This window comes from Octopus bimaculoides, chromosome 2 (assembly GCF_046866305.1).
Source record: "Octopus bimaculoides isolate indiv1 chromosome 2, ASM4686630v1, whole genome shotgun sequence".
NCBI lineage: Eukaryota > Metazoa > Mollusca > Cephalopoda > Octopoda > Octopodidae > Octopus > Octopus bimaculoides.
This window is the reverse complement of record NC_142929.1, coordinates 124,061,880-124,082,743: the sequence shown is the minus strand read 5'-3', so window position 1 is coordinate 124,082,743 and position 20,864 is coordinate 124,061,880. Positions and strand designations below refer to the sequence as shown.

The window sequence follows — 20,864 nt, the reverse complement described above, 5'->3', positions numbered from 1 at the left end:
ATACATACATAATATATATATATATATATATATACATACATATATATATATACATACATATATATATATACATACATATATATATATACATACATATATATATATACATACATATATATATATACATACATATATATATATACATACATATATATATATACATACATATATATATATACATACATATATATATATATATATATATATATATATATATATATATATATATATACATACACATATGTATACATATATAAGTATATATGTGTGTGTGTATGCATATACAAACATACATGCACACACATATATCTACATATACACATATTTATTGGATTACTTAGGGTTTTAAAAATGTTATTCTGAATATCCAACTTATTTGAGTCCTTGGTAACAAAGAAAATATATGGCCTTGAAATGATAATAGTTGGGCATCTCCATTGGTTGGATCAGGACATTTATGGAAGTGTACAGACATTTGACAACAGATATTTATATTTGTTGGTCCATATGGCAGAGCAGACAGCATATTGTCCTCTGCTGATCTACTGTGTTTAGAATTTATGTAGTTAGCAACTGTGAATGGAAATAAATGCTTACTGCCATTGTTATTGTTCCATGTGGTGAACCTTATCAGGTTAATTGTTGCTGTGTTATGTGTAACCTTATCAGTTGCTAGGTGTTAGCAAAAGTAGACAATATAAGATAGTAATTATGGTTGATTAAAAGAGAGTAATCTCACTATGAGCAAACAAGTATTGTCTGCTCTGCATTTACATATGGGCCAGGCAGATTTAGCATGCAATATTGGGTGTGATGTTATCTAGATATAAGTAGCTAACCTTAATGTTATAGGCATTAAAAAGTTTGTGGTACTAATGGATGCTTGGGAAATGCTGTCTAATTATAGACAAGAAGCTTTTAGCTATATTTGTAGAGGTATCTAAATTGAATGAAGGAATGAATCACATTACATTTCTAATTCCAATTCTCTTTAGGGTTGGGGTTGAGGATCTTCCATATATACTAACTTCTCACTAAAGCCACTCTTTACTAGTGTCTCCACATTGAAGATATCTACCTGTCAATAAATTAGAGTTTCTTCAGCTGTTAATAGATCACTAATGATAGCTGGGGGAAGGTTGAAATTTTCATGGACGTATACATTTTCCTGATTAGGCCTTGTATAGGATTAGGCCTTGTATTTGTCAGTATATCCAAGAAACTTTAGTTAGGTAAGTAGTGACAGTTATGTTCAGGCTGCACTCTATAAAGATATTTGGCTAGTCATACTGTTTGAGATTACCGAGTTATTGTGTTTGTGCAACACTGAACTATTAGTATATGTTTTTTAGGGTATCCAGGATAAATGATCAATAAGGTCAGTGACTTCAGCTCTGTCATAGTTCTCCATGGATACGTTAACGACTCAATAGGAATTATTGTGGAAAAGGGACTTGTTGGCATTTAGGATTATTCTGATATCAAGGTTGCTGACTCTAGTGAATTATCTCCCAAAACTAAGGCTTTTAGAAGGAGAGATTTCAAAATAGAAGAATAGAAGTCCACAGTATCAAACTGAGAGAATTTGAAGGTTGCTTTATGCTAGATGCCACAGAACCAGTTGATGATTGCAATGCTGCAGTCCCAACAGACAAAGCCAGTTGTCCCCTTTCTGTCTATCTTGCTCATAGAAACAGCTGTGATTTAAGGCAAGTATATATATATGAGAATGAGAGAGACAAACAGACCGTACATATTCAGTCATATCACTAAATACAAGGCTGGTTTAAACAGAACAACATACATAAAGATGATCCAACAAATTCAGCTGTTTTTATCATTTGAATCACTCCTAGAAACAACCTTTGACACAAATGTTGCACATATCTTACATGAATGAACAAGATCAGAAAACAGTGTGTATCAACTTCATATATTTAAAATTCAATATTTTTTGTTATTATGTCATCTATGCTCACACATGTATACACACACACACACAATTTATATATATATATATATATATATATGACAATAAACATGCATAGAATTTTCCTAATAGTAAAAAGAAATCTGAAAATTTAAGAAGCAAGGAATCACAGACAATTCAAAAGCAGCAATTCTTTATAGCAGCCAACATGGAAGGCATTAAAATGCAATTGTCACAGTAATCAATAGGTGGTACGAGTACAGAAAAAAGAAAACACACAAAATATTCATAGTGCCAAAGAATGGGAGATTATGATAAATGGAGCAATCTTAGAAATTTGCTAAATTCAGCCAAGACGACATATAGGTCAAAAATGAAAGATGTCATAAAAATATAAGATTGCCAGTTCTTCTAGACAGAAATGGGTAAAGATCACAGTTAACAAGATGAATTGTATGATGTATAATGGTTACTTAAAGGATATTTGATTTATTTTCTGTTTTAAAGTATATCATTTTTTTAAACCAATTTCTAATGCTAAATGTATTTATAAATATATCAATTTTATTTAATTCTTTTATTCATTTATGTAAGCATATAGTTTTTCTAAACATAAACCAAAAGATAATAAAGAAAAAAAAACACAATAACAAATATTACTAAAGTAAATGAAGTAATAAAAGTTGCGATCAATCCAAATAGGTTGTAATAAAAAAATAAAGTACTAGCCACATACTGGAGTAAACAGAATCAACTTGCCCCTCTCATCAAAACAGCTGGCCTTGTGCCAAAATTATTACTATTAGTAGAAGTATTCCTCTGAGGTTGACTTTGCATTTCATCCTTTCAAAGTTGATAAAATAAGTACTAGTTGAACACTGGGGTTAATATAATTGATTAAGCCCATCTCAAAAATTTCAGGCATTGTATCTATAGTAGAAAGGTTGTTTATCATTATTATTATTATTATTATTATTATTATTAAGGCGATGAGCTGGCAGAATTGTTAGCATGCTGGACAAAATGCTGCTAAGCATTTTGTTCATCTTTACATTCTGAGATCAAATCTTGCTGAGGTTGGCTTTGCCTTTCATCCTTTCGGGGTCATTAAATAAGTACCAGCTGAGCACTGGGGTTGATGTAATCGGCTTACCCCTCCCCCGATATTGCTGGCCTTGTGCCAAAATTTGAAATCATCATCATTATTATTTATTATTATACAGAATGACAATAACAACACATCATCAAATTAAATACCTAAACTGTATTTAGTTTTTCCACTAAATATTCTGAAATTAAATCATACCATTTTTTACTTTTATCTTCCATTTCGTCAGGTTTAATAGAATAAATATGTACTAGATTCTTATGTGTGTGCACCCCTCCATTTCAAAATTGTGTCTATGAGCTGATGTAAAGACTCATTTCCCTGATACCCCAGGAGTTAAGGTAGTTAGTATTATCCTGGTGGTATCATAAGTACACATTGATCAAAATGAAAAGGCATTGAGAAGTTGCTTAATTCCTAAACTGCCTTGATTCACTTTAATTGTTGATACTGGAAACTGACAATAATTACAAGTTGTGTGATATTACATCTCATATGAAAGTCATCTTGCAGGAGCATCTGCTGACCACCAGATGTATTTTATAATTTTGACTATGAGGGATTGAATAATAACAAAATACAGCGGCAACAAAACAGCAATTTTCCTATCTTACACTTCATGTATACCTTGTTAATTTCTATAAATTGAAACAAGCAATCAAATGAATGATGACGATGTTAATGGTGATGAGATGATGGTTTCTTATTTTGTACGAGGTCAGCAAAGTTGAAGGAAAAGGTAAGTTGATATCATCAATTCCAGTACTTTATAGATACTTTATTTTTTGACTCCAAAAGGATGAAAAGTAAAGTTGACCATGGCAAAATTTAAGCTCAGAACTTAAAGAGGAGGGACAAATATCACAAAGCACAATAATAATGATGATGAAGATGGTGATGGTGATAATAATAATAATAATAATAATAATGATAATAATAATAATGAAACAAAGAATATTGTAAACTAAAATACTGAGTGTTATAAAGAAAAGCTGAAGAAAATTTGTACTAACTATTTTTTAAGTTTATGGAGGAGTTTTCAGTATGAGATTATTTCTTTACATTATTTATATATATATATATATATATATATATATATATATATATATATATATATATATATATATATATAGACATTTATGAATTTCTGTTGCAAGTTTCCTGACATGAAGTCGTGCTGAAATATACATTGTTGTATTTCGGGATGGTCATTTTCTGTTTTGCCAAATAAACACATGCACTATATATTCGTTCTTCACTTGTTTATTACTGTTCTTATTCTAACTCATGTCCATTGCCTGGAGAATGGAATAAGCAGAGCAAGAGCACACACAGAGATGGAAAGTGTTGCTGAGGAGGTCACAGATGTGTGATGAAAGATTTCCGGACAATGGACATGAGTTAGAATAAGAACAGTAATAAATGAGTGAAGAATGAATATGTAGTGTGTGTGTTTCTTTGAAAAAAAATGACCATCCTGATATACAACAATATATATATATATATATATATATATATGCGTGTGTATGTATACACACATGTCTATCTATCTATCTATCTCCCCCCTCTCTCTCTCTATATATATATATATACACACACATGTGAGAGTTGTACTGAAAGTAATGCAAAAGTTAGCATAACCTTTTTATTAATTGCCATAGGTCATTTAAGATTGTACATGTTGGCAAAGTAACTCTAATTCTATATTGTCTTCTTTCTATTCTTTATTGCAAGCAATTAATGAGTTCCAAGTAGAAGCAATATACTGCTACTGAGTTTTTTTTATGAAGAATAAGTGCAGACTATCCAGCATCCACAGAAAATTACAGGTTGTGTACAGAGATGATACTACTGACAAGAGCAATGAGCATAGACGGATGAAAAAGTATGAAGAAGAGGAAACTAGTATTGAAGACAATCCATGGAGTGGAAGACCATAACTGCAACCACTGACACAAATCACCAATGAGGACATAATTTGATTCACATGGACAGACAAGCTCTCATCTGTAGGCTTGCTACACAACAGATCTATGGAGGAAGACTTTAGCTTTTGGAAAGTGTATGCAAAATGGATAACTCAGTAGTTAACACACAGTTTGAAGGAGAGAATGGTGAAAGCCTGCTCTGACTGTGGAAACATTTGAAACCAATGAAGACATGCCTTTTTTCTCATCCGGTGACAGAAGATGAAATGTAGCCCCCCTTTTTATGATCTGGTAAAGAAGGCATAGTCTATAGAAAAGCATCACCCTCCTGTCCAAGGACTAAGTAATTCAAGGAACAGAAAATCACAATGACTGTTTTTGGGGATTACAAGGTCATCATTCTCTCTGATTTTCTGGAACATGATTGTATCACAACCAGCAAGTAGAACATTGAGACATTTAAAAAACTTAAAGGCTTTGAGAAATCATTAAGACAGAAGAGCCAAACATGAATTTGGAAACGATTCATATATACATAATGACATGCAACCAAACATAACTTTGGTAACAAATCAGGCAATTGACAAATTGAGATAGTCAGTGGTCTCCCATCCACAATATAGCCCTGATCTGGTGCATGCTGAATTTCATCTGTTTGGACCAATAATATACAGTTTTTGTGGAGAACAATTTGACAGCACAGATGTGGAGAAAGTGACTGCAAAGTATAAAGTACAATAGTGCACACCTGATTTTTTTCAATGAGGATTTGAAAGTATTGGGTTTGACACTGGTCCAAATGCATTATTTATGACTGAGACTATGATGGGTAGTACTTTCATATTAAGGAAGATTTACCTTGCCACGTTTTCCATATTTAAGTACAACTTGTGTGTGTGTGTGAGAGAGAGAGTGTTTTGAAAATTGTTTATATGCTGTACATTGTTAAAAATATTTAATCTGAGTTAAATTTCAAAAGAAATATCTTTAAACAATTTCTCATTATAAATATGCTATCACAAAAGAGACATATAATATATATATATATGTGTGTGTTTATGTATATATATATAATTTTTTATTAGAACCACAGCTGAAAGTTTGTCTTGTGATGTGTGTTTCATGTCACTTTACCTGCAGATCGTAGAGGTGTGAGACTGAGTCATGAGGCAAACTCTCAGTTTCAGTTTTAATAAAAATACTATATTCTCTACAACATTGAGCACTTCATTCTCATTCATTCATTGAACATAAAGCAATGTATGTGTGTGTGTGTGTGTGTGTGTGTGTGTGTGTGTGTGTGTGTGCATATATATATATATATATATATATATATATATATACACACATATACATATATATATATATATATATATATATATATATATATATATATATATATACACATATACATATATATATATATATATATATATATATATATATATATATATATATATATATATACACACACCTATATATATATATATATACACATCTGTTGCTAAGTAATGACTTAGAGAGTGGTACTCAATAAAAATGCAGAGTATTGTAGTTTATTTATGCTGGTCCTGTGATCTGCTATCCTGAAGTTTCATTACAGCATGCTGAAGCTTTGAGTTAAACTGGACCCGTTTTGACTTGTCTGAAGACATGGCTGCACAATGTGGAAACTCCAGAGTAACTCACAATTGGACTAGCCTATATAAACTACACACACACACAACACACACCTCTGTGTGTGTGTGTGTGTGTGTGTGTATGCGTGTTTGTGTGTGTGTGTGTGCATGCGCGCAAGTGTGTGTGATTTTGAATTGAAATCTTTTTAATGCGAATTTAAGATATCAATATGCTAACAACTCTTAATTTTGGCCATTTCACTTACATCACTAATTCTCAAGGGAAAGACATGGACAGCACAACATCAATTGTTTCCCACTATAAATAATATGCTTAAGAAACCACTCTGATACTCTTTGATGGTATAAGCTGTAACTATAAACTGGATTGGCAAAAAAAGAACTGGCAAGCTTTCTCAGTTTCTCATGCCTTACACAGACCATTTAAAGAAGGAAGATATATTGGCAGAATAAAAGTATATGAGTGAGTATGCTGGATACCTTTTATAATGATAATCTTACATTTCAATATCCTTAGTTGAATATCCTTGCTATGAATTGGTAATATAAATATACGTTGATTTTTTGGCTTGTTGTTTGCTTTTTTACTGAAATTACCTATTTATTTTTTTATCATTTGAGGTTACCTAAAGCTCATGTGGAGGCTCCTATTTCTGGTTCAATGATTTTTGGTTAGAGTATTATTAAAATTTGTTATTGTGACTTTATTCCTAAGATTATGTTGGCTCTCTGTGACAAAACCTAAATTTTGCTAGTAAACTAATAAATAACTTAATTATTGACTTATGCCAAATATTATTATTTTGTTAACATTTATACAAGATACAGACACTATCATAACTGTTCCTTTTGAAGACATATTTTAGTTCACTCTGATTTACCCATGCTATAACATATGCTGGCTTCCTTCACATTATGGCTGCATTGCATTTATGATTAACTAGCATTAATATAGAGTTCTGTAATGTAAAACGTATTTTCTCTTTGGCTTCCATGTTCATTGACTGCCATGTAAAATGAAAGTTAATGGGAAATTAGGTTCCATTGTTATGGAACTTGACATCAAGGCAAGATTTTTGGGAAACTTAATGCTTCTGTAATGCAAGCGATATCTGCATTATTATAAACCACTGAAGCTAACTGAAATATATTTAATGTATGTCTTAAAATGTATTTCTTTGCAAAAAATATAGAATGGTATAGGCTAAAGAAATATTTTGGAAAAAATAAAAAGAACAGAAAAACAAAAACAAAATGAGAAACAATGAAATTATTTCATCAATCTAAGTGCTGGAAAATTATATAACTTTATATCATATGTAACAAAGACATTCAAAATCTTTCCTTATATTCTTTCTTTAAATGCAAAAACTGAAATATAATTAAATGAAAGCATAAATAAAGAGTACAGATCTTTCCAAACATACAAAAAAGAAAAAAATAATAATGATAAATAATAATACAACAAAATAAAGTTAATAACTTGTGTCTTTTGGGTTGGGGAGAAAGGGTTATTGTTTACTTAGGTTTAAATATATGAAACAGTTAAGAGTTTGGGAAGAAATAAGAAATATGCGATTTTACAAATAAATTAAAACAAAAAATAAATCTAAAAAAATTGAAAATAACAATCTGCAAAATAAAAACTGAAATAATATGAAATAATAATGTATATGTAGATCATGTATTGATGTTGATTTGGTAATACGAAAATCAAAATCATAATATAATTGGTATAGAAACTTTAGTTTCTATATATTCACAAACTGGAATTACAATGACCTTATTTTGAATTGAAGACAATCAGAAAAGATTCTTAAAAAGATATGATAGAGATGGACTAACTCCTATTTTGAGAAAGCTTATTATTTTCTAAATTAGAATAATAATAGTCCAATGTGCTCGGTAACTTTAACAAGGCAGGGTTTTGTATGTAGGCTTATTCTCATATTCTTTAATTTTAATTTTGTTTGATTAATGAGAACTACTACAGGTGAGACAAATAATACAAATTCAAATGAAATTCTTTGAAGAGCATCTTTTGTACCATCTGTTTCTTGCTGTGACAAACTATTAAGTGGGGTAGATTACTTTAATAGCACAATTACCAAACACTTTAACAAGAGCAATAGTTCTGAGACTAGAAACTTGAACAAGAAGCTCAACAACAAGAAGCAAGTTAATCAGAAGCCAGGGATTTGCGAGTGCTAAATCCACTGCTGCATTACATTTGAAAATTCTGCGGATAATAATAATAATAATAATAATAATAATAATAATAATAATAATAATAATAATAATAAAAGAAAAATAGAAATGAAGTAGAAATGGTGTAAATCAGGAAGTTAAACAATATTCAGTTTAACTTTAAATACACATACACACACATGCATATATGTGTATATCTGCATATATGTATATGTGTGTAGGTACGTGTGCGTGTTCACATGTATAAGTTCAAGTATACATACATTAACACATACGTACTAAGGCGCATACATACACACACACACATATATACACATACTAGTGATCTACCTATTTCTATCCATTTATAGAACTGGACTGCCAGAAAGCATCAGTTTATAACTGATAGAGACTCTGACCACTACATAAGACTGGCTGGAAACTAAAGTGCAAACTAAACATAACGATATAACATCCAATTATGTGAGTGAGAGAAAGAGAGAGTGAGTGAGTGAAAGAGTGAGTGAGTGAGTGAGTGAGTGAAAGAGCACTGTCAGCCTGGTGCATGATAGAGTGAACCTACAATATAAGTTAACTGAAGACAGACAGTGTAATATAGTCAAGCAGAAGGCAGAAAGTAAACTCACAGGCTGAGTGAGCAGCGGAAGCGCTATGTTCCACCAGTAGTTCTGGAATGAAATGGAGATTTGGCTGTTGCAAACAGAAATAATGATTGCTGTTTCACACACACACACATGCTTCATTAGTAGATACACATATATACATACCTCTTACATAGATCATAAATACAGAAACTCACATGAATCAAACAATATCCTAGGAGGGATATATATATATATATATATATATATATATATATATATATAGGTATAGATATACATACACACACATATATGCACACACACATACGCACATATCCAGATGTGAATGTACACAATCTCACATATCTGAACCTATTTGGCAGCCACTCACTGGTGAATATATGTGCCTGCAAGTGGACATTTACATGCAAGGATGTCTTTCAAATGAAAGTGACTGTTCATCACAGAATCCCCGCATGGTTCTTGACAGAAGTGGACCCACCATCAATGATACAGGCCCCCAAATTCTTGTATATTTTCTCTTCTGTATTTTCCAGTTTATTTGTAGCATGCAAAATGCTGATTTGTAGATTAGGAGACACAACTCAAAATCAAGCACCCTAAAGGGCAAAGTTTCTGAAATCTACTCCTGAGCCATTGTTTCATCCAAAATGCATGCAAGTTAACTCACACTCATATGCACACTCATACCAATGCACTTATTCTCTCTCTATGCACAGATATACTCACACATATAGACATACACATATGCACATTCTTCATCCATATAGCAACTGGCTTTCCTTTTATTAGTTGTATTGCAAACTTGTTTAGTGTCAGTGCACAGTGAATAGTGGTGAAAACAGCAAGGTGACAGTTAGGCATTCACAAATTTGGGAGGTTAAAAAAATTTTTCTTATTTTTCTCTTTTATTTGTTAATTTTAAAAAAATTGACAGTCATGAAGGAGAGATATTAAGTAAAAATTTGAAAAAAAAAAACTAAATCAAAAAAAAAAACATGAAATTATGGTGAACACTCCACTACCTACCTTTCCATTGATTGTTAAGAAACATCAATGTTATGTAAAATAATTTTAAATGCAGTTCTTGATTTCTCTCTTAGTCAAAAGAGACTTAATGAGAAACAATTCATTAAAGAAAAACAAGCATAAGTTTATGTGCAATGTTTTTTCAAATTGACAGAATAAAGAAATATTTATTCTCTTTCCAGCTCATTCTGAAATATGGGAGAAAATTCTTCCTGAAAATTAAGGTCTACAGGAATTTCTGCTTGGATTAACAAGAGAAAGAAGCTAGATAGAAGGCAGAAAAAATTTCATATTCAAAAGGAGGCAACAAAGTTTCCTTTTTGGAAAAAAAGTGAAAGGATTCATAGTTTCAAAAGTTGCATGGTTTAAGTATAATTTTTTGTTAGAAATGTCAATATAATAAATTATTAGTTGAAAATAAAAAGCAACTTAATAGTACTTAACTATACTACATAATGACATCTAATGCAATTGCTACAGGACTCCAGCTCAAAGTCCCATAGAATAACTTACAAAATATCTATACTAAATATATTAAAGAAACATGTTAATATCATCCTTAGAACTAAAATACCTCTAAAATTCAGTAATTTGTAATTCAATAGCCTGTTAGTAAAGCCATTAACTACATTGTTTAAATGAATCAATTAAAGAATAATAAACAGAGTGAATATTAAGAATAATCAAGAATAATACTGCAGAGATTCTCTTAGATGCTCTTTAAACAATTTTCATACTGACATGATATCAAGCAGTATAATGTAAATGTTGCTCAGTTTCTTAATAACTAGGCAATACTTCAAGCCAACATTTTCACTGAGACAGAACAAAAAAAAGAAAAAAAAAACTGGGGCTTCTGAAGAATCATTAAAATTAATTATGACCTTCAGAAATAATCAAACAAATCAAGAAATTCTAGTACTATTTCTAGTAGTATTGTAAAACTTACAAAAAATTACTATCAATTTAAAAACATAATTTTTTAAATGAGTCAAATAGGTAACATTTTAGATTAAAAAAAAAAAAAAAAAACCAAAATCAAGAATTGTCATATGAAGGAAAAGGGTTAAAGTTCTGAAAATGAATGTAGGAGATTTTGATTAGACATTTGAAATAAAAGTGTTGTTGTGTAGTGAAGTAAATTTCTTAGATTACCTATATTCATTAGATAAAACAAGAATTATAAAGCATTCTCTGGAGGTACAAAAGAATGAATTTAAAATATAACAGATCTGAGTAGTTTATTTATAGCTCCATGTCTTATTGTGTGCAGTATTATTTCTATAGCCCTTCTTTCAATTATAAATAATTACTTTTAAAACCAACTTATATTTCTAGACATTCCAGCTTTATTATTGGATAAAGATTAATTGTCATATAAATTAAGATTTATCATAGGCTATAACTAAAACTTTTATATACTAATACTGAGACTAAACTGCAATAAGTTATGTTGTAGTGTTTAAATAAAACAAGAGTTAATCAGTGATGAAACTTTCAGCACAAAGTGAAGAAATTACTTTTTTGCAGATGATGAAGAAAAGAAATTCTATCTGATAATATTAAAAAAATAGCCACTAAGTATTTTTCCTTCTTCAAGGCAATGCTGAGTTATTTCCAGAAGTTTTATATGGCTGAAAGACATTTCTGAAGTGAAAGTGAGATTATCGTGTATTTTGTTTTTGATGTAGAAAGATCTACAATATCATAATGACTTTGTCTAATTTTATATTTCAGGGTATTTATTATCAAAATAGTCATTCATTGTTTGCAAAAATGCCAGGAAGAAACTACATGAACAACTTCTGAAATCGTCTATTTTCTGATGATAGAGGAAAAAAAATGTGTGTGTGTGTGTGTATGTGTATTGCTTAAGCAACATTACATCATAACATATATCTGTTGGTCCTTTGTTGAGGCCATGTATGAGTGGTCTTCAAATGGATGTATACATATGATTTTAAATGAGTGAAATTGCCACAGAAGTGATAACTAGCATTTTTTTTTACCATAGAAGGCATCAGTCCAAGGATCATTATAATCACTAGACTGTGAATTTTTGTGTTTTGTAAAGCGTTGCAACACCAGTAGAGCTCAAAATAACAAGTTCATATCAATTAGACACTCAAAATAATGTGCTCCTCCTTTGGTACATTTAACTATATTTTGAAGCTGGAAGAGTAGATACTGAAGAGTACAGTGACCAGATAAGAATATCAGAATTCATGAGGTGAGAACCAATAATGTGGAAGTGCAAATACTTGCATCAAGTGGTTTTATTTATGGAGAGAAACAAATCCCTGCAGAAAACTTCTACTTTGAAGCAGGACTTGCAAGCCTATGATACATCAGACCCCTGATTTAATCCAGAAGCACAACAGTTGCAGGAGATTAATTTTATCAAAAGTGCTTAATATGCAAATCTAGCTTCAAGAACAAAAAGGCCAATGCTATATGATTGTATATAGAGCCTTTATACTATTATAAATTTCTTATATTATGTTAATAATATACTGCATTTGCCTTGCAGTGAATATCTTAAAATTTTGAGGGCAAAGAGTATTCTACACTTTAAATGAGTGGATTAATAAACAACAAAACATTATAATGTAATGATATGAATTTAAATAAAAACTTGACTATTTAACAAGATATTAATTTTTGTGAAATACTAAATATTATAAGTGAATCTGAAATATTGGTGAAAAAATGTTTAAGATGTGAATTTTTTATTCACATGTACTCCAATTATGAAATACTGTTAATTAAATGTAACTGCCCACATACAAATCAGCTTACATGCACAAATAAAAAAAAGGAATATATATACAAACATACACAGCCTATACACATTACACACACACACACACACACACACACACAGACAACTTAAAAAAGAATATATACAAAGATACATGTGAACATACACAGCTTACAATATATTACACACACACACATCCACATCCAAACATCCATATACACACCATACCAAAACACACACATATGAGCACATGCACACACACACACACACAAAACACACACATAAAACACACAAACAAATATGTTGGTATTAAACTTATTGTATTGCTGAGAGAGAGAAGTAGACAAGAAACAAGTGAAGACAAATCTAATTAGCTGACATATGTTGAAAATAAAAGAAATAAGAAGGGAGAGATAGTGCTTCTCTGGGAGAACAAGCTGCTTAATTCCAAAACAGATAAAATCATATGTAAAATTGAAGTTCTAATATAAAGGGGAGGGTAGGGAGATTATGTGCCTTGTTGAAAAGTTTCAAAGTTGTTAACGCTAAGAAGACCAAAACGTATATCTGACATCACACATAGAAAAATAACTGCTAAATTTGCATTTATTGACAAGATATTTTAGAGCAAAATACATTACTAGGAAACATACTGTCTGTCTATTAACCATTCACACATCTTGTATATTTTTCCTGAGCAGAATAAGGATGTGATATACATGCATGCATGCTTGCTTGCATGCATGCATGCATACATACATACATACATACATAGATATGTAATAAAAAGGAATACTGATGTTCATAATAAAAAGGCATACTGGTGGAATGTACCAGTGAAGACTTCAATAAAATGTAAGCACAACAGATAGAGAAGAGAAACTGTGCACAGTTGTGGAAATTAGCTGCCCAGCAGAGGTTAACATAAAGCTGAAGGTCAGTGAAGAAGAGAATACTTATGTTGAACTATTGAGAAATCTGCAGTTACTCTATTCAGATTACAAGTTCACATTTATACCTGTAATTATAGGGGCCCTGGGATATGTAACACACTGCCTAAATACCAATCTTGAGAAAGTGGGCTTCTCAGGACCAGAAAGGAGAAAGCTAATTCGAAGACTACAGATCCAATCCATCACCGGAACTGTAAAAATCTGTAAAACTTCCCAGAATTTTATCATTTAAATATATATATAAGAATGTCTAGATATGCAAGTATATGCATAAGAATGCATACACAAAACATACAAATCAGCACATACATACATACATACATACATACAAACAAACAAACAAAAGTACCCTGTTGTTGATGTTGAAATTCCAATGAAGGAGCTGTGGATATAGGTTACAAACCGGTTCTTTCTCTATTGGCAAGAAATCTTGAAATAAACTGAATAGTGACATACATACACACATACATACATATATAATATCTATCCATCTCTTGCCTTTCTTTCCTCTGCTTAAAAAAAATAATAAACTAACCATTTTAGAGTAATTTACTTTTTACAATCAACAATATCTATAGTTTCTTTAGCCTTGTTTCATTTTCTTCTATTTTTCTTGGCATTTGATTCAAATGATTTCATTGAAAAGGTTAATTTGATTGCTGACAACTGTTAACCCTTTATAAAATGCATGCACTTCTTTTTTTTATTTTTTAATGAAGTAAATGACACTCTTTGAGAAAGAGTTGCATGATACACTGTTTTTTCATAAGAAAAAACAGATATATACATACAAATCCGTGTGTGTGTGTGTGTATGTGTGTGTGTGTGTGTGCGTGCGTGTATGTGTGTGCATGACTGGTCATCTGCAATAAGGAAATTCTTAAATGGAAGAGCTGTTTAAATAACTTTACTAATGATATGAGGTAGCTAATCTACAAACCACAGTCTTTACAATGGCTTTTGTGCTCAAAAATTTATGATTTATGTGGTTCATAGGTGTAAGTAAATGTTTAAATACATTTAACAGAAAGTACTTAATGCTATTCAGTAAAAGTAAAATGCTGGTTTTCTTCAAGACATAATCGCAAGGAGTAACAAAATAAACCAAGTTACATAATTATGACTAATTCTAATAGAGATGCAATAAAAATGGATAATTAGAATAGAAGAAACAGAAGCCTTGTCTAGCAATTAGACATCAGTGTAGGTTGGTGTTGGTCTTCTAAATTCTTGAGTTAAGTAATTTGAGGCAACGTGAGGAAATGGTTCAATATAGAATAAGGGAAAGAGGTGATGCTACTGGGCATTGTTGAATTCACACCAAGAAGATGTGAAGAAAGTAGAGAGGATGTTATAAATATTAAAATAAAACTGTTCTTTGAAACAATAACCTTGAATTAAAAAAATTCATTTAGGTAGATGCAACTAAAACAATTGCAGAAGCAATTTCTTTGTAAATTTATTTAACCCCATAGCAGAACTTGGTAATACAGTTTTGATTCAATATTTCATTGTTCATCTGCCTTTACTTTCTGAGTTCAAATTCTGCCAAGGTTGACTTTACTTTCCATCCTTTCGGGGTCGATAAATTAAGTACCAGTTGCATACTGGGGTCAATCTAATTGACTGGCCCGCTCCGCAAAAATTTCGGGCCTTGTGCCTAGAGTAGAAAAGAATATTTCATTGTAATTTGGATTGTCCTTTAGCTGGTTGTGGCTGATGCCAGTGCTGTCTGACTGGCACCTGTGCTGGTGGCATGTAAAAAGCAGCATTCGAGTGTTGGGCCTAAAGGAAGCAGTGACAGGTGACCAAGATCTTTGGTGATATACAATGTTTGTGTGGTCCTGTCAAGCCAAGTGAGACTGTAGTCATGGCTGATGCTGGTCTTGTGCCAGTGACACAGAAAAGACACCCACTACACTCTCAGAGTGGTTGGCATTAGGAAGGGCATCCAGCTGTAGAAACCTTGCCAAATCAGATCAGAACCTGGTGCAGCTCCCCGGCTTACCAGTCTTCAGTCAAATCATCCAACCCATGCCAGCATGGGAAGTGGGTGTTAAATGATGATGATAATGATGACTTCAATTTTGCAAAGACATAAGTTTCTGTTCCTTTCAGAAACTTTTAACTTTCATATCTATCAATTAATTCTGGAAAGTAATCACTAATTTTCCTTAATTTTTATTTCTTGTTTGACTGTGTTCATGCTTGCATATCATATGTAAATAAATTTTATATAGTAGCTTATTCAACAAATCAAACAGTTTCGAAATAAGACAATTCCACACATTTTTCTATGAAGTTGGTAAAAATAGGACGATAAATAGATTGTAATTATTACACAACACTCTTCAGATGAAAACCAAACAAAAACCATTTACGATATTGCTGTTTAAAATCCTTTAGTAAATAAACAAATTTTACTTTTCTTTAAAAAAGTATCATATTGAAATTAAGCTTCTTCTATGTGTACATAGATATATACACACAAGCACACACACACACACACGCACACAAGCATGTGTTCAAGTCAACCGTACACTTTAACACACACACATATATATTTTATATACATGCGCAATAATTTACAAAAACACTTAAGCACACATTCAAAGGAAACTGTTACAGCTGAAAACTGAAGACATCAAAGTTAGAAACTTACAAAAAGAAAAAAGGAAATAAAAAACAAAGCAACAAACACTTATAGTATTCATTTACTGGCTATATGTAAAAAATTGATCTTAATATAGTAAAGGTAAGAGGTACTATGGTTCATATATCAACACCTCTAACGAAATATAGAACTGATGATAATGATGATACTGCACACACGTCAGGAACATGGAAATGCACCTGGTGCTGTAGTAGAAACTTGCATAACACTTTTGAAAGTATAAAAATAATAGTAATAATTGGCAATATTATTTTTAGCTACCCAGTCTTAGACAAGTCCAGTGATATTCACAGATGAGATAGAGTTGGTAGCTATGTCCACTGGGCTACATGCTGACATTTCAACATGAAAATGTTTACAAAGCAGTATAAACATTTATCAAACACAGCAATAGCAATGATCTGATCACAATCATCTGGGGTATGTCTGTCCAGATTGAGAAGAAGATCAAGATCAAACTGTCCAGATGTAATAATTAATAATCAATCACCAGAACAAATTGGTCTGTTCTTCAATAGACATACTGATCCCTTATCACCAAAACATTACCTGTAAGGAGGTGGAGTTACTGTCAAAGTACATGGACCTTGAAAATGAAACAAGCAAGATGTTGGGTGTGAAAATGTAAACAGTACCAAAATAACTGGATCACTATATATTAAAAGAAATAAACATGACCAAAAACATGTAAACCATACTAGGGCTCATGATGTGACACAAAGTCTAAAAGATAGCCCTGCTAAGTACAATCCACAGGCTACAAAAGGTTCTTTCAATTCAGTTATACAACTTAAAATAAATCGCACTTATCTTTACAATTGCTGCCCACTGAAATAATACAATTCACATACATATTCTATGGAATTACCATCAAAACAATATAACACAACACATACTCCACTAGAATCATCATCCAATAAAATAAAGCACATACTTTCACATAATCAATACTGAATGCTATATCACTAAATTCCCATATTACTTACATGGTACCTAGTCACCACCCATTAGTATAATACAACCTGTACAACTACCCAACACTAAAATACTTAACATCAATCGCATAGCATATCTGAAGCACAAACACCCCATCAACAAAATAACACAACTCACATGGTACATATTCTGCACAACTGACAAAATACTAACATAACACCCAAAACAACGAAACAAATTTCATAACAAAGCAAAAATTGATGTAGTATACAAACACAATTCTACATCTCCAAAAGGCAATGTTGAATACACCTCAGGAACACCTGGTGGTGCAGTAGAAAGTCATATAAAGCTGTTGAAAACATTATGATAAATAATACTAATACCAATAACAATAATTCATAATAGTAATAACAAAAAATACATTTTTTTTTTCAGAACCTGAATAATTCACCAAACATTGTTTACAATTTTCAAAAAATTGGCTTTGGAATCAAACACAATTTATAAATATGTACACTATTTGTAGAGCAAATAAGAGTGGAGATAAGTTTTTGTCTCTATATACTGCATAATACACATATAACAATCTGTAAAACACTTGGAAATAGTTACCTTTTCTTTCCTCTGTTCCTTCTACAACTGACAGTGAAGTATTACTACTATGGATTGAATCTGATCGCTCGGCCTGGACAGCAAAACTTATTTTTCTCTCTGTTGGGCTTCCAACAGCTGTATTTAGGAAAAGATGATAAGAGAGAGGTTTTGTTTTAATTTTCATAAAAGTTCAACAAATTTTTAAAGGCTCATAAGTTTCAAATAGGAAAAAAAAAAAAGAGCTTTGACATAAATCTTATTACCAAAATTTACAAATTTCTTTAATGTCTAATGCAAGAGAATTATTGAGCACTCTTTCTTTGATACACACACACAAGTCTGTCAAGCTAAGTAAAATCGTGGCCATCTTTACATATAGGCATACTCCCCACCCACACACACACACATAATTCTGTCCTGAAGTTAAACTAAGTTAAAGTAAAAAGTTGTATAAGGTGCAAAATTAAACAAAACACAAAAATAAAGGAGTTAAATTAAAAAGGTATTGGAATAAAAATTGATAAAAAGAAGAAAAAAAAACATTTAATTCAAGCAATTTGTGTTAAACATTGAATGAAATATAATAATTTCAAGAAAAGGTAAAAAAAAACCAGCATGTTATATGCAGACATATTCAGTCATGATATATATGCACACACAAAGAAGCAGCTTTAGCTGCAGACTGTCATACACACATAGAAACAAGGACATATACTGATACATACAAATAAAGCAAATACATGTGTATTCACACTAGCATACAATAACTACAAATGTAACTTGAAAACATACACAGTTATACAGTCATATAGACACACACCATTGCAAAGGCAAAGACATACATAATAGCATAGCTACCAAAGTAATTCAATCTACTTAGTGAAATATGAAACATAAATAAAGTAGATTTTTCAGAGTACACTTTGCTCTCTGTAATTTAATAACTCTATCTGCCAAGACATCATGTCACTCAATAAGGTTAATATTCAAGAAAACATTTTTATTTTATGGATCAGTCTAAAATTGTAAATCTAGAATTTGATTCCATATCAATTTTTAGAGCTTTAGAAGCACTATCTTCTTTCATCTCCTTTTACTACTTTCAGTAATTGGACTATGGCCATCCTGGGTTCCTGCCTTGAAGAGTTTAATCAAACAAATAGATCTCAATAAGTTTACCATGCTTTTAAATTCTTCAGCATGTCAGTCAAATTAGTAGATTGACTGACATGTGACTCTTTTGTAAACAATGTAGTCATCACACTAACAGCAATAACACCTCTTTGATGTAACATTTTCAAAGGTTAAGTAGTTTGAATGGTAGCACCAGTATTATTTTCAAGTTCAGGTTATGCACATTATGACTACTAAAATATTCCAAAGAACTTGAGATCTTGTTCAGATAATCCAAAAATCAGATAACTGATTTTTGGATAACTGATGTTTGTCTGTATTGGCAAATATTACCTACAAGCCATTGTATACTTTTATATATATATTTATTATTATTATTATTATTATTATTATTATTATTATATGAAAACTCACAACTTCTAATGCTGGAGATGTATTACAATGTCAGCTGTTCACTACCAGTGAACTAAGGTAACACCTCTTATCTTTTGAGCCCCTTCCAGGGTATTCGAGCAGTTTCAAGCAGTGCTGTTTTCTGCAAGTGCTCCACCCTTATTGCAGCCCCTATTTGTTCCACGTACTTCTCGAGATTTTTGCTCACTGTTCCCAGGGCTCTGATAACTATTGGTACTACTGCTATCTTTCTCATCGACCACAACTACTTAACTTCCCAAGCTAACCTGTCATATCTCTCGACTTTTCTTTCTTCCTTATCGCATACCTTGTTGTCAGCTGTGCATCTATGATACAGCATAGTTTGTTTTCTTTCTCAATTAAGACTATGTCTGGCTTCCTATTCTCTATCTCATGGTTGCACTGAATCATAAAATCCCATAGGATCTTTGCATTTCTATTTTTGACGATGCCTTCAAGTTTGTGGCCGTACCAATCTTTTGCTCTGTCAAGTCCATACTTGTTACAGAGTGTACAATGGACAAGCCTGGCTATATTGTTGTGGCATCTCTTATATTCCTTCTGGGCTAGTGGCATACATATGGCATAATATGCCATACGGTTTCACCATTTTGTTCACAAATTCTGCACTTATCACTTTCTCCTGTGTTATCTATTTTGTATTCTATGTAGTTTGTTCTTAGTGCTTGCTCTTGGGCAACACAGATTAGAGCCTCTGTTTCCAGTTGTAAATCACTTTTAGTCATCTACAGCCATCTTTTTTTTCTGCCTGTCTTTATTATTATTATTATTATTATTATTATTCAGTAGTTTTATTTTTATAACGTGCTTTCACTTCACTACCGAGCGCAGCTCTGTGTGCCTTGGGTATGTGCTGTGGTTTGCTGTGATGCTCTTATGGCTACTGTATTGAAAGTGTTTTGCGTAGGATGTGTGCAGTGCCCAGTAGT

The 20,864-nt window shown here is 31.5% G+C and overlaps 1 protein-coding gene across 1 annotated transcript in view; it reads right to left on the bottom strand.

Moving 5' to 3' along the window:
* Positions 1-20,864, bottom strand: part of LOC106882437 (protein unc-80 homolog) — a 281,073-nt gene that overhangs the window by 162,383 nt on the left and 97,826 nt on the right. Inside the window, exons 14-15 of the mRNA XM_089347637.1 lie at positions 18,385-18,501; positions 9,441-9,482 (exon numbers count right to left, since the gene is read on the bottom strand). Coding sequence (XP_089203763.1) covers positions 9,441-9,482; positions 18,385-18,501 — 159 coding nt within the window. The remainder of the gene's footprint in view (positions 1-9,440; positions 9,483-18,384; positions 18,502-20,864) is intronic.